This window comes from Sylvia atricapilla, chromosome 2 (genome assembly GCF_009819655.1).
Source record: "Sylvia atricapilla isolate bSylAtr1 chromosome 2, bSylAtr1.pri, whole genome shotgun sequence".
Classification (NCBI taxonomy): domain Eukaryota; kingdom Metazoa; phylum Chordata; class Aves; order Passeriformes; family Sylviidae; genus Sylvia; species Sylvia atricapilla.
The window spans coordinates 19,279,747-19,292,993 of NC_089141.1; the positions used below are offsets into that span (position 1 = coordinate 19,279,747).

Genomic DNA, 13,247 nt, shown 5'->3' on the forward strand with positions numbered 1-13,247 from the left:
TTTACAAGCATCAGTACGGGTTCAATTGCTTTCTTATATATCCCCCAAATCCCTAAACAAAAAGCCCAAACAACGCAATCCCTTAATGGATATAAGTGTTACAAAGTTTTAAGGATGCCCTACGCTTTTAAAGGGCTGAATATTCAAAAGTAAGGCTCTAAGGTAAATTAGTAAGATCTTTGTTAATTACAGAAAAATCACAGGGAGAATATCCATTAGACCTTGACTTTTGCTCATGACTTCATTAGTCTTGACTCTTCTCTAACCATATAATCCAAATCAGGCTTTCTCCATACTAGGCCTGGGGAGGTTATTCCAAAAGAGAGCAGGGTTGTATCCGCAGAGAAGACTGGCACTTTGAAGAAAGAGGAGCATGAGGGAATTGTGAGGATGTGTATGTGTTTGTGAGCATATAGAGATGAGATTTACACCTGTGTTCAGGAGATTCTCAGCCAGAGGAACAGAGTTTTCCTAGATCCTGCTTACCATAGACAGGCAGTTTGGTCCAAATTCTGGAAAAGGAAAAGGGGTTGCAATGCCTCTGCAACCCCTTGAAGAGATTATATGGAAATTGAGAGACAGAATATCTTTGGTTTTACTGGAAAATTTTCAGCAAGGCTCAGATGTTGATGAAGCAAAAGTAGAGACGTGGCAAAAGACATTGGTAGCTACAAAGCAGTAAAGCAGTAAATGGAGAGAGGAAAGCCCACAAAAGATACAAGGTAATGAAGGTGAAGTTGGGAGAAATAATTATTCGTGTGACTGGGGAAATGGGACTGAGGATATGGGAGAGGGCTGGGAGATGCCAGTGAAATGAGATGCACAGTGACAGGAAAAGCAGAGGGAAGTGAGACATCAAGGAGGTGTAGAAGAGAACATGGGCTTATTTCCTCTTACAGAAATTTGGAGCTGAAAGATTGTACGAGCAAAAAAGATACCTGTTTTCAAGACAAATCAAAGTGAATGTCAGGGCCAGGAAGCAGCTGGCTGTCTATGTGTACTTTTTCCTTCCAAAACCTACCAAAAGGCCTGCTTTCAATTAAGAAAGAAACATAAGGCTTTGCATGGCTCTGTAATACACAGATGGTGGTCTCCCTTAAAGGAGCACATCCACCACTGTCCTGCTGCAATGCTAAATATGCCTGAAATCCTCTTATGATGGGTAATCTCTAACTTGGATCTTGCTACTGATACACTCCTATGACAAAGGTCACATTTCTAATGACAAAAGTAAAAAAAGGAAGGTAGTAACATAGTGCCCGTGATGCAGTTGAATTTTACTTTCATTTTACAACTATGTGGTTATTCTAGCTAATAGGCCTCTTCTAGTCAAAACAGAACAAGAATGCTCCAGAGAGAGTGTTAAGATTGATTACCTCAATGCATTCTAGCTGCCTGTGCATACATAACCTTTCTGAATGCTTGCTTGTGATGGAAAGTGCTGGCTGTGTTTTGCAGGTACTTCCAAACTTTCACCTTCTTCCCGCGCTCTCCTTGCCTCTGATTTCTCTCCCATTTTCTTATGAGACTTGCTTTTTCTCAAATGCAATTTTTCTCTTTCTCGTCTCTCTTTTGCACCTTCAGGTTGCTAAAAGGCAGGGAAAAAATAGCAGGGAATTAAAAAAGACTCCTCCAAGAACAAAAAAAAAAAAAATAAAAAGCTCATTATTTTATTTCACTATGTAACAAAATACTCCAGTAACCTTCCTCACCAAGATCAGCTTTACTATCATGGGCTCAAATTCAAGGCCCAAGCCAGTCACACTAAAGCTCAGAAGAAGCAACACACATGCTCTGATTTTACTCTGTATATGATAGGAGGGTCACAGGCTTAGTGGATTTGAAGAGGAGAGCAGACAGGAAGGAGAAAGGGAAGGGCTCTGAGATTTCAGCCCAGATGCCATGTTAATATCCCTTCATGTGATCTATCTTTACATCCCTGAAGGCTGCTCAGTGCTAGCTACAAAGACCTCACTGAAAATAAGGTCTGAAGACTTCTCAGAGACACATTTATATGAGAAAAGCAATAGGCAGGGAAGGAGATGAATTACCTCTCCCACACTCTTCACTTGTCTGAACATGGTAGTTTGAATTGCACCCACAGAGCTCTGAATGCAAAAAAATGCCCCATTTGGAGACACAGGTTTAAGTCCAAAATTCCTTTCAGATCTCTGACCTATTGCTCAGTTCTTTGCGATTCCTAAGTCCTTCACATCTCCCAAACTACTGTTGTGACTGAGGGAATGGCAGCAACTTGATATGCTTGAAAAACAGATTAAAATACAGCTCAGCACACCTCACTGCTGATTACAGAGGGGCACTGGAATCCATGCTCTTAACTGGAACTGAAGCCATATTTAATACATTGTGCTCACTAAACCTAATCATACATCAACTACACACTCACAGACTTTCTAGCCACAGGCATTTTTGAGAAATTATAAATTATAAACCAGACAACTGCTGGTAAATGTTGGCACATGAGGCAATATAACTTTCCAAATGAAATCAGTTGAATAGTTCCTGAAGAGGAAAAAGAAGACTGGAGAATGGGCTTGAAATTCTGACTATGGTGTAACAGTGCTATCATCATCATAATTCTGCATATTCTTAGAGGACTGTTTATGCAAACACTAATTATGGGACTGATCATGTAATTATGCTGCTTTTTGAAAAGAGATTTTTTCCCCTCTTTTGCTGTGCAAAGAGGGTTGAAAATTATTTTTCCATATAATTTGCCAGTGTCAAGAAACTGGAAAAAAATGATACTTCCTTATGTGGTTATTTGATTCTAATGTCAGGTGTTATTCAAGCAGTTTTTTTGAATGGAGTAACAAAGTGTTTTTCTGATACTTAAAATTAGTTAGGATTTATTACTCTTTCTTCCATTGCATGATACAGCAGATACTATGTATCATCATAATAAAAATATACTGAAGTGTCATAGACAAAAAGTTGTTATTGGCTACTTGATCAACACACACCAGACAAAATGCTCATGGCTCTGGACAGAATGATGGAGAGAAGGATGAAAAGGGTGGAGAATCTCCTGCTGTCTGCATGCCCTTTCAGTGAAAAGATGTTCTTCTACTTACAGCAATAGCTGCTGCTGCAGCTGTGTGGTGACACTGCAGAAAGCAGTGGACGGAGTCCTGAGGGGTAAATGAGAAGTCTCTCAAACACTGCAGTGTGTGGCAGTATTACAGATAATTCCACATAGGTTAAGTCAGGTCAGCAGCAGTGAAAAAGTGAGCTGGCTCTTGCAGCAGAAGTGAAGCAAACCTGGGTTTATATTGTCATGTTTTGTGGCCACAGCCACAAAAACATGACAATAGAAACCTCTGCCATAGAAACCTCTGAAAATATTGTCACATGAACCAGTGCAGTGTCTCATTTTGAGGATAAACATTCCTGAATAAGCCTAGACAGTAACACCACATCAAAAATCCTCACACTAACGATACAACTTTAACCTTGTTTGTGCTACTTGCAGTAATTTGAGACCACATAATATGAGAAATTCCAATTGGAGTTTATTTCTGCATTTCCCCCAGCAAAATCACAGTAATTACACAAAGGATGAAGCTGACTTGGTTGGTTGGCTTTTTTCTTGTGTAGTGATCTTAAGCTGGTTGTTACCTACCAAAGAAACTGAGCGTTTGCTTTTGAGGTGGAGTTGCTTTTCAAAGGACTCTGCAAATTCCTGAATGGAGTTTGTCTCTGGACATGAGCTGTCTGCTGAAGGTGTTCTGCTTGCCTTCTTGTGGCAGTGGCACCTGACATCTTGGTCTTCTTGAAATTCCTTGGAGCCCCTGAGGTGTCCTGATGATGAGCCTTTGGCAGATGCATGAAGTCGTGTTGTATGAAGGGACGAAAGCTTGGCCTGAAAAACAAAAGGTCTTTGTTGACTATTGAATAATAAAGCAGAACACACAAGGCGGATTTTTTCCTGCCACAAACACTCTCCCAAACAGAGGTGCAAAGTGAAGGGCCTTCTCCAGAATTCTGTATCTTTCTTTTTAAGTGAAGGAGAATCACACTGCCAAGAACTTGCTTTCTGGAGGCAGCAGCGTTAGAATTTCCTATTATTCCTGGGTTTGAGGATATAAGTTTTGCCATACAATGAACATTTTGAGTGTAAAGTGTGCTGGGTCCTCTTAGTGTTCACTGACACTAAAAGGAACTGGGACTCATCATAATGCCAAAAACTCAGGCCTTGCATGTGGTTGCAGTTTCCAGGCAGGATTCTCAAAAAGCATAACTTGGTCTTTTGTGGCCAGATGAGTCAGATAAGAGGTTTGACCCATGAATGCTGCAGGTCATATCAGCTGTTTGAGTTTAGAGTGTGACAGCAACCATTTCTCACCCAGTTCTGTCAAGTTTCAAGCACAGTCTACATGCCCAGATTTGCCACAGTCTTTATTGCCCAGATTTGAATTTTCTGCTGGTTTCTTGGGCACATTTGTCTTGAACTAATGAAGGAGCACTTTCAGGGTACTGACGGACACAACCCTACCAAAGAAGAGGTAGGAAACAGACTTGTACAATTATATTTGGAGGACTGAAGTGGGGAGTGAGTAGATAGTTGTTTAGTTTCAGAGTGATCCAATTTTCTGAGATAAAAGATATTGATCTGCATGAGCTGCGTTTAATTGAATGTCTGCAAAGGAGATTAAACTGATATAGAACTGCTGTGTCCTATGGAGTCATGTATTGGTGATTTTTTTAGAAAGAGACAGATATGTAGAATGGAGGCATGAGAAGGACACCCCACAGAGCCAGGGGTACTTCAAACCCTGCCAGCTGTTGAGGATTTTCAGCATGAGTAGCTGAACACTGGTAAAATGCAGATGGTGAAAGTTGTGAGAGATGGGAGGTACTGAAAATTACACGCCTGCAAGTGTCAGTTTAAAGCACTCCAAGCACCCAGCTGCTGCATGTATTTTTCAATGCATGTATGTTTTGGACATTATGAGTGTGGTAAATGTAATGGATAAATTCATGTATCAAAGATTTGGTCTATTAAAAAGCTACTCCAGGGCATCTCCGAGATTCCAAGACCTGTGGTGCAAGCTGCAAAACCACAACATTTACAACAGAAATAACATAGCCCGACTGGAGATAGCCCATTCATCAGGGATGGGCCTCCACTTCACGGCTGCTCAACATCTGATATAAATCTTGATACGAGATTCTCGATGATCAAATCAGCACCCCAAAGATGAAGACTATCAACGCCTTTTCATACTTACGAGAACCCCTTTCAAGACCTTGCTTGGAAATAAAGAGATACATGAATATTTGGACTTTCAATGGACTTAGCCTCAGGACAAATAAACCGTATAAAAAACCTTACACTGGGACCTATAGTGTGTGGCTGAGGTTGGATAGTACCGTTGTTACTGTCAGTCTGCCCACCCAACATTCGATCGATGTTGTCCAATTTTATTGTGGCTTTTTAATTTGGTTTTGGAAATTTGCTAAATAAATTCTATTATTTTGAATTGGCTTCTAATAATTCATAACATGAGGAATTTCTTCACAGAAAGGATGACTAGATATTGGAATTGGACTGCCCAGCGGGGTAGTGGAGTCATAGTCCCTGTAGGCGATTAAGGAAAGACAGGACATGGCACTCAGTGCCATGGTCTTGTCGACATGGTGGTGGATTGGTCAAAGGTTGGATTCAATAATCTCAGGGGTCTTTTTCAACCTTATTGATTCTGTGATTCCCTGTTTTATATAATGCTGTTGCTAATCCTTCAGCTACTAACTAACCCTGAAAAGTTCTGCTTTAAGGGAGCTGTGATTGTTTCTAACAAAGGAGGGTTTATCCCACTGGTTCTGCAATGCTTTCTAAGAAAATCCAGTAGAAAACCCTACACTCAGTGCAGGGTTTGTGGTGTGTGTATTGGTTGTTTTATTATTTTAGCAAATGGAAAAACTAAACCAACTTGGTATAGTGTTTACATGAATCTACAAACCTTGGACCTGAAACACAAGGGAAGCACAAGGGAAACCTGAAACACAACTGTCCTGCACACAACTTCATTCACTCTACGGCCAGATGCTACTATAAATGTATTGGCACAACAGTGACCAATGCAGCCTTTCCTTGAACAGAGAGGCTGTGCATTCATATGGCTGCAGCTCCACCACATTAGACAGGCTTGTTATGAGGGAGGCTAAGAATTAATTCATGCTTGTAATAATATTTTATATAAAGTGCTGAAAGTTAAATACAGTAAATATACTAAGCATCCCCTCGCCTTTGTAAAATTCAAATTGCAAAACCTAAACTCAGGGAGAGACTTCATTTGCACTTGAAGGCACAGAGCAAAGCTCAAACTCAGGGAGAGACTTCATTTGCACTTGAAGGCACAGGGCGAAGTAACATCTCTTTTGGAGCGAGACACACCGACGCCACCTGGACTCCACCACCGGGCCAGAGAGAAAGACAAAAGGACTTTGAGTAAGCCCAGGAAGAACTATGCAATGCAAGAGATAACACCATATCGGAAGGCTGAGGAGATTTATATCCTGGGTCTAGCCTGAGGGCACAAAAACTGTATAAAAATCCAGGCTCCAGCCACAATTTCTCGTGAACAAGGGAAGGACTGTTTGCCAGATAGACCGCTGGTCCAACCTTGTTCACCGGTGCCGAATCCTGGGCTCGGCATCTTTGGTGGTGGACTTTTTATTTCTTTGTAACCAAATTGATGTTAATAAATTTCTTCATATAAAACAATTCAGCTATTTCGCCTATAACAGGCTTGATGAGAGATGATAAAAATAATAAATCTCACACCTGACAGAAGTATCTAATATTGAAGAGTGTTTACAAAATACATGCTACTGGTTCCATTTCTTTTCCAGGCATTAGCTTACGATGTCCAGTATTATGGACTGCCTCTGAGAGTAGTGTTAATGATTGCTGCCATTTTTTTTTGCTTTGGTTTCAAACCAGTCAATACAAGTTCTGTAAGGTCATATTGTATTGTTACTTTAGAAAGCATCAAAGCAATTGCATTATGCTCGAGGGGCAGGAATACACATGCCATGCCAGGCTCAACAAAGCTAAAAATCTTCTCTGTCATTTTAATGGCATAAACATATATTCTTTCCTGGAAATATAAAATTGTCTCATGGTAAAAATCACTGGTATCTGTTCCTAGAGGGTTTGGGAAAAAAAAACCCAAACCAAATACAGGAGGACAGCTGATATGGGGGACTATATTCTATCAATCTTGTTTTGCAAACTCTGTAATTTCTTTTACTAAGACATTGCTTTTTAATTTCCCTTCACAGATAGAATCACAGTTAAGCCGTTACCAAAAAGACTGCAGTTTACCTACTAATAGGGCAGCAATGGCCCAGTAAAGGGACAAGCTTTCCTCTGAAATGCCCATCTTCCTCAGTGGGCTAAGGGTAAAGCTGCATAGACAGGTCTATGCAATCATATTACTGTGACTGTGCTTTCTCTCACAGTGCCTGTGCACAACACGTTAAATTCTCCACTATCAAAATGGAGATCATTTGCCAGTGCTGGGAAAGCCAGAAGTACGAAATTATCTCAGTGATTGTTTCTCATTCCCATTAGTACTCCTTTTTTCTGTGTTGGGTAAAGGCCATTCATGTTCAGTGTATCTATTTACAAAAAAGCTAATCTTCTGCTAATTGCTCATCTCAAACACACAAAAGGTACACAAACAAAAATACTTCACACAAGAAAAACTGTTGTCAGTGTAATTTGCCTTATGTCTTTCTCAGTTTCTGTTGTAGACAAGTTAATTGTTGACTTCCTTTGGGCTTGATCTGAAAGCTTGCACAACTGTCAGTAAGAACATTAATCTTCGGCAGCACAAATGTTCATTGTTTGCTGCAGTTTACACAATGACCGGAGTATTTTAGGGATATTTTGGAACATCAGACATTCAGATGTTCTCCTATGGCTTCATTTCCTTCCATTTCCTTACAGAAAAACATATATTTCTTAAAAATATTTTGGTCTGGCCTTCAATTGGTCTATAGTAACAATATTGTGGTAGATGTTCAGTCTAAATTTAATTTAAATTAAATGTCAGTAACTTCGACAGCAGTAATTTGCTCTGCTCCCACTCTCAGTTGCTCTGAGCAATTTTCTCTTGTGAGCAACAATGTCTATTTGAAGGTGAATACATGCATAGGGTTGTAAACTTATCAGTTGTCCTTTGCTTCCAATCTTTTCCTTACAACAAAATGTCTGGGAGGCAAGATGTGTTCGGAACCAAAATTATATAGCGTAACTAGAATGTGTCAAGGAAAGTCATAGCTGGAGGCTTCAGAAAGGTTATCATGGTTACTTTGAAGTTTGCCAGGGGAACAAGTTAAATAAGCGAGATGGAAACAGCTGACTTAATTATCCCCAGGCAGTTTTCACATTCAGTGTTGGCCCACAGCAACATACACAGCTCTGAGCTTTCCAGGAGAGTGGAGTTACATGTTGTTTTAGCCTGACAGACCGGAGTTAATGTTTTAGTCTGACTTCCAAGTGACCCACTGAAGGACGAATATAATTCTGTATTCTCCTCTGCAAAGTGTAAATGACAAGAGCAAAAGCATTTTGTAAAGCTCATCTCGGTAGTGTTTGTGCAATGTACCAAGATATTGGGAAAAATAATTAAAACTGTTGTTGGTTTGGGAGTTATTCTTCAAAGCTTTAGCCATATTTAGGTGGGGACTGTACCATGAAAGGATACCACAGGAGTTTATTTTTTGTCTTTGAGGTGGGAGCAGTGACTTGAATGTCTCACTACAGCACAGGAAAAACTACAAAGACCAACACATCAGTTTGGAGCTGAAAGTCATTTTCCAGCAGAACCATCTTTTGTGCTACCCTTTGCTTTGCAGTACCAAAAGGCTCGTGGTGCAGAAGCAGTTTGCACGGGCAGGACTGCTTTAGTGCTCATGTCCTGAACACCCGTCCTGGATATAAGACCAAGTGAGCTGGCAGTGATCTTTTGGCAGTACCATTGAACCTGCACAAGGAGCTTTTCCCAGCATCTATGCCAGAACTTGCTGACTTGATTTTCATCTAGACAGTGGAGTTATCTCAATTTCAATGTTGAGATAGAAGGGGTGCACTGTAATCTGCTGTAGAGGTATTAGCTTTCAGGAGATATGCATGCTGATCTCAGTTATTATTCCTCATGATAATTAGCACTGTTCTGATAAAATGAAGACAATATTTAAATAACAGTACCAGTGTTTTGAATCTTACAACTGTTACAATTCGCAGTAATGAATCTTACAATAGTTGTAATTTGGAGTAACTGGGCAAAAAACACCCATCCAGGTGCAACAGCTCTCAAGTTACTGCTCTCAACAAGGAGATGCTCTTTCTGGAGGTATTTCCAAGGCATCAGTAGCGCCCATTTGTTTAACTTCTGGCTTTGGTTATACAACACATATTAGTGCTCTTCACTACCAACTATTCAACTTCCAAATCAAGAGTTCATTTCAAAATGTATCCCTAAATCATAAAATCCCCAGACAATTCTTCCCATCTCATTCCTCCAGTCAACATCTGGCACTGAGAAATATAGCAGTTAAAATTCACATCCTCTATATGAAAATAGTGGAGCAAGACAAATTTGTTTGAAGCATTAATGTAAAGGCCAGATATAATTTAGTGTTATAATTAGTTTGTCAAACAGTAACATCAAAAAATCATTTCTTTCTAGCTAGCTTTCTGCCAGCTAACTTAATCTAAATTCTAGATATGGATACAGGAATGCAAGTATAGCAAAGAATTTGAATAGCTATTAGCTAAATATTTAAATAGCTTTTGAACAAACTGAATATAAGGACATGCTTCAAATGAAATGTCTGTGCACAAACAAATACAGACACAAACATACAATGAAGGTTACCTCTCCAGCCTGTCCATGAATTCAAACAGGGAGGAAGTGGTTTTGGACTCGTTTGTTTTTCTTAGCCAATTTCTTTTGGAAATGAAAAATCCCACAGCTTAGAACTTGACAGCTTTAGAGGAGAAGAATTTGCATGGTGGAAACATAGAATGGCACAAAAAAAAAGTTTGGAAAAGATTAGCTGCTCCTCCCCAATATATTCGCATTTGCTCCATTGCAGCCATAATGATCTATGGATACAAGTAAAAAATGGTTTGTAATGAAACATAATATCTTTGTTAAGACAACTTGTGTAGATGGAAAAAAATTAGAGGTTTGGACCACATATATATTTTTTTAAAAGCTGAAATGAAAACAACAATCTTTGAATAAAGAAAAGATTGTGAACAGCTGTTTTCAGTTTAACCTAATTTTGATAATCACTTAGACAGCTGAGAGCTGTCTTCTGCACATGAGCCTGCCCCTTTCCCAACTATTTTGTTTTAAGAATAAAGAATCTTACCTTCTACCTGGAAATCTTACTTCACAGTTTAGTAAGCTTTGCTATGTGTTGTATTATTGTTTTCAGAGTCAGACTTTTAAAACATGAGGGACTGCATCCTCTAGCTTAATATAGAAGTTACACTTACCTGAAAACAAGTAAATCCCAAAGGGTAAAGAGTAAAACTTCCTGGAGACAATATAGCCGCATAATTAGGTCCAAATCCTTTTAATACATATGGAGTTGTACAGTTTTCCACATGAGAACAGATTTGTTACGGACAGTCTTTATATACGCAGGTACAAAATGTTCTGATCTCTGCCAGGTTGTGCTGAGCAGCCAGAACAACACTGTAACACATAGTTACACAGCTATTACATACTTCTCCTTACATTTCTGGCCCTATCAGCACTTATCTTGCAGTTTGCCAGTTTTCTGTATTCCAAGCCCCCAGAGACTTGACCCTGTCAGACAGCTAACTTCAAAAAGCAACTAGCAGCTGCCAGAAGGAACTGAACTTACTTGGCAAGGTGTCCCATACTCCTCATACATCCCTGGGGCCATGCCTCTGGTGATGGAAGTTACACTTATCCATACACCATGTGCACACACAGAGAAAGCTGCACACGGCTCTTACCGGTAGGGATGCTCTCCTTTCACTACAGAGTCGTGGCTGACGCTTCTTGTGGCCTCTGCCTTCTTTCTCCTCATCAGTCAGGTTGTGGCCCCAGAAGCTGCTCATCCATTTTGCAAAGAAAATATCATCATCCTCATCATATTCCATGTACAGATGCTCCAAACCTGGGGGGGGGAGGGGGGGGTGGGGTATCTCCCAACCAGACAAGGTAAAGCAAGGTCAAAGTCCACCACCACACCACTAACTTCACACTGTTCTGCCAACAAGAGGAAGCAGAGACACAGTTTCAAACACTCTTTCTGCACTCCCTCCCCAAAACCTGTCCCACTGCAGCCCCGGGGGCTGTCTAAACATAAAGTCAGCCCTTTCTCATCTCTTTTCAACAAGGTTTCCTTTAACCTTTCCATTGCAGCGATGTCCAATATGACACTGCCGCAGGGGGTGGGTGGCAGGGCTGTGGCTGCTCCCTGTGCTGCTGCTGAGTGCCCCACCTGTCAATACCAATGCAGGATTGCCCACAGTTACATGCCTGCGGGGGGCAGACCCAAAGTAGGCTTGTGATTTTTGAGAAGCGGAATTGACATATTGATGTTGGTCAGAAACTGGCACAGCTGCTTGCAGAGACCTTGCTGGCTCTGTGGGAGGGAGCACAAATGGCCCACTCTTCCCCTGTTACTCTCTCTGACTTCTGTGTCCTCTGCTCTTCCTTCAGTAGTTCAGAAACATTGTCTGTCTAGGTAGAAACCCTCCCTGAAGCAACTGCTCATTCATTTTTGGGTTATGACAGTCAGTGGAAGCTTGCAGCTGCTGCTTTTCACCTGAGTAATTTCATCTGCCATATCAGGGGTATGGGAGGCCCTGCCTCACTTAAATGCACCCTGGGTAAAAATGTGCTGGCTCTTCCTCAGCAGCCCTGGGTGTAAGCCATACAGGCTCTGCCTATACCACAGAACAGAACAGGGCCAGGGAATGATTTCTGGCCTATAGACCAAGTGTCTAAACTGACGACATGTACCCGATGTGGTGTTTGTGCTGAAGGTCTCCTTGAGGCTCTGTACTGTAATCACTGCACTGTGGCTGTAATACTCCATTGGCATTTCTGTGTTTCCTTTATTTCAAAATCTCTGATATAACACAAAAACTGTTGTGGCCCACAAAACTGTTGTCTGCATGGTATGAAATTGGAAGATGTGTTACATGCTTTGGAATCTGGCAGGAGGACAACAAGGGCTCTAAGGATGCAGAGCCTGTTGGGATGGTGTTGGAAGACTGCAAGGGAAGAAGAATCCAAAGTTCTTACTGGAAGCAGCCCTTGGTGTGTGCTGGTGATCTTCTGGTGCCCAGGCATTGCTGTGGAGATGCTGGTTGGTCTTGACCAGAAACATGCCAAAAAGCTTTGCTAGTAATTTAGCATTACAAAGAATCAGTGGTCCAGCATTAAACATTTCCCCCAACCAGTTTAGAACTACAGATATGGCTACAAAACTTCAGTTTCCTTCACGAGGGCGCAGGTGTGAGGTGTAAGTAGAGTGTGGGACAGTTCATTCTGAATACAGGTGAAGGGAATGATTGGTCATGGATGTCTATGTGCCCAATTTTACCTTGTCCAGGGCAGGCAAGACTGTGATTAGCAGAGGGGCCTGGGTACATGGACGTGCAGATAGCACAGATGTCTCAGATGGTTCTGTATGAGAGCTTGGAGACACAACCATGCATACAGCAGCCTGGACAGGAGCAAAAGGAATACCTGCAAACAGTACAGGAAGAAGACATTTGAAGCAATAAAAAGCATGGCTAGGCTGATTTTCTAGGTGAGGAAGGATGCTCCTGGCCACATTCAAACAGCCTGAATTTTACTTACATCAAAGGCCACCCATCTGTACAGGCAAGGCACATCTGAAGACCTACAGGAAGCATGACCTGGGTGGAATTGAGGCTGCCCCAGCAGGGAGCTATCGACCTGTTGGATACATATTTTCTGTTGTGAGGTGACAGGGAGAATGGGGAGAGAGCTTTGTCCCAGCTTTGTCAAAATATGTTTACATAAATAGTAATAATCCATCAATCAAAGGACATTTTTCAAGTTGTTTACTACCAGGCACGCAGATACACTGACTCAGAGTGTAGCAGGGCAAATTTTAGTTGGTATCTTGAGGTGTTTGCTTTACAATCTTATTGCTGTTTTTATTTGCAGCTGTTTTTTTCTTCTGCACAATAT

The 13,247-nt window shown here is 41.1% G+C and overlaps 1 protein-coding gene across 1 annotated transcript; it reads right to left on the reverse strand.

The window, feature by feature from the left end:
- Positions 1-1,354: 1,354 nt before the first annotated feature.
- LNP1 (leukemia NUP98 fusion partner 1) lies at positions 1,355-11,185 on the reverse strand. The gene is made up of 3 exons (XM_066338771.1): positions 11,030-11,185; positions 3,644-3,883; positions 1,355-1,588 (listed from the first exon to the last, which is right to left on the reverse strand). The coding sequence occupies exons 1-3, from the start codon at positions 11,174-11,176 to the stop codon at positions 1,388-1,390; spliced, it is 588 nt and encodes a 195-aa protein (XP_066194868.1). The 5' UTR covers positions 11,177-11,185; the 3' UTR covers positions 1,355-1,387.
- Positions 11,186-13,247: the final 2,062 nt, after the last annotated feature.

Excerpts from the sequence above, each read along its gene's own strand:
- LNP1 (XM_066338771.1), bottom strand. The coding sequence starts at position 11,176 with ATGGAATATGATGAGGATGATGATATTTTCTTTGCAAAATGGATGAGC. Across the intron at positions 3,884-11,029 it reads AAAGGAGAGCATCCCTACCG|GCCAAGCTTTCGTCCCTTCA; the intron begins GTAAGAGCCGTG and ends TTTGTTTTTCAG. Across the intron at positions 1,589-3,643 it reads GCAAACGCTCAGTTTCTTTG|CAACCTGAAGGTGCAAAAGA; the intron begins GTAGGTAACAAC and ends CCTGCCTTTTAG.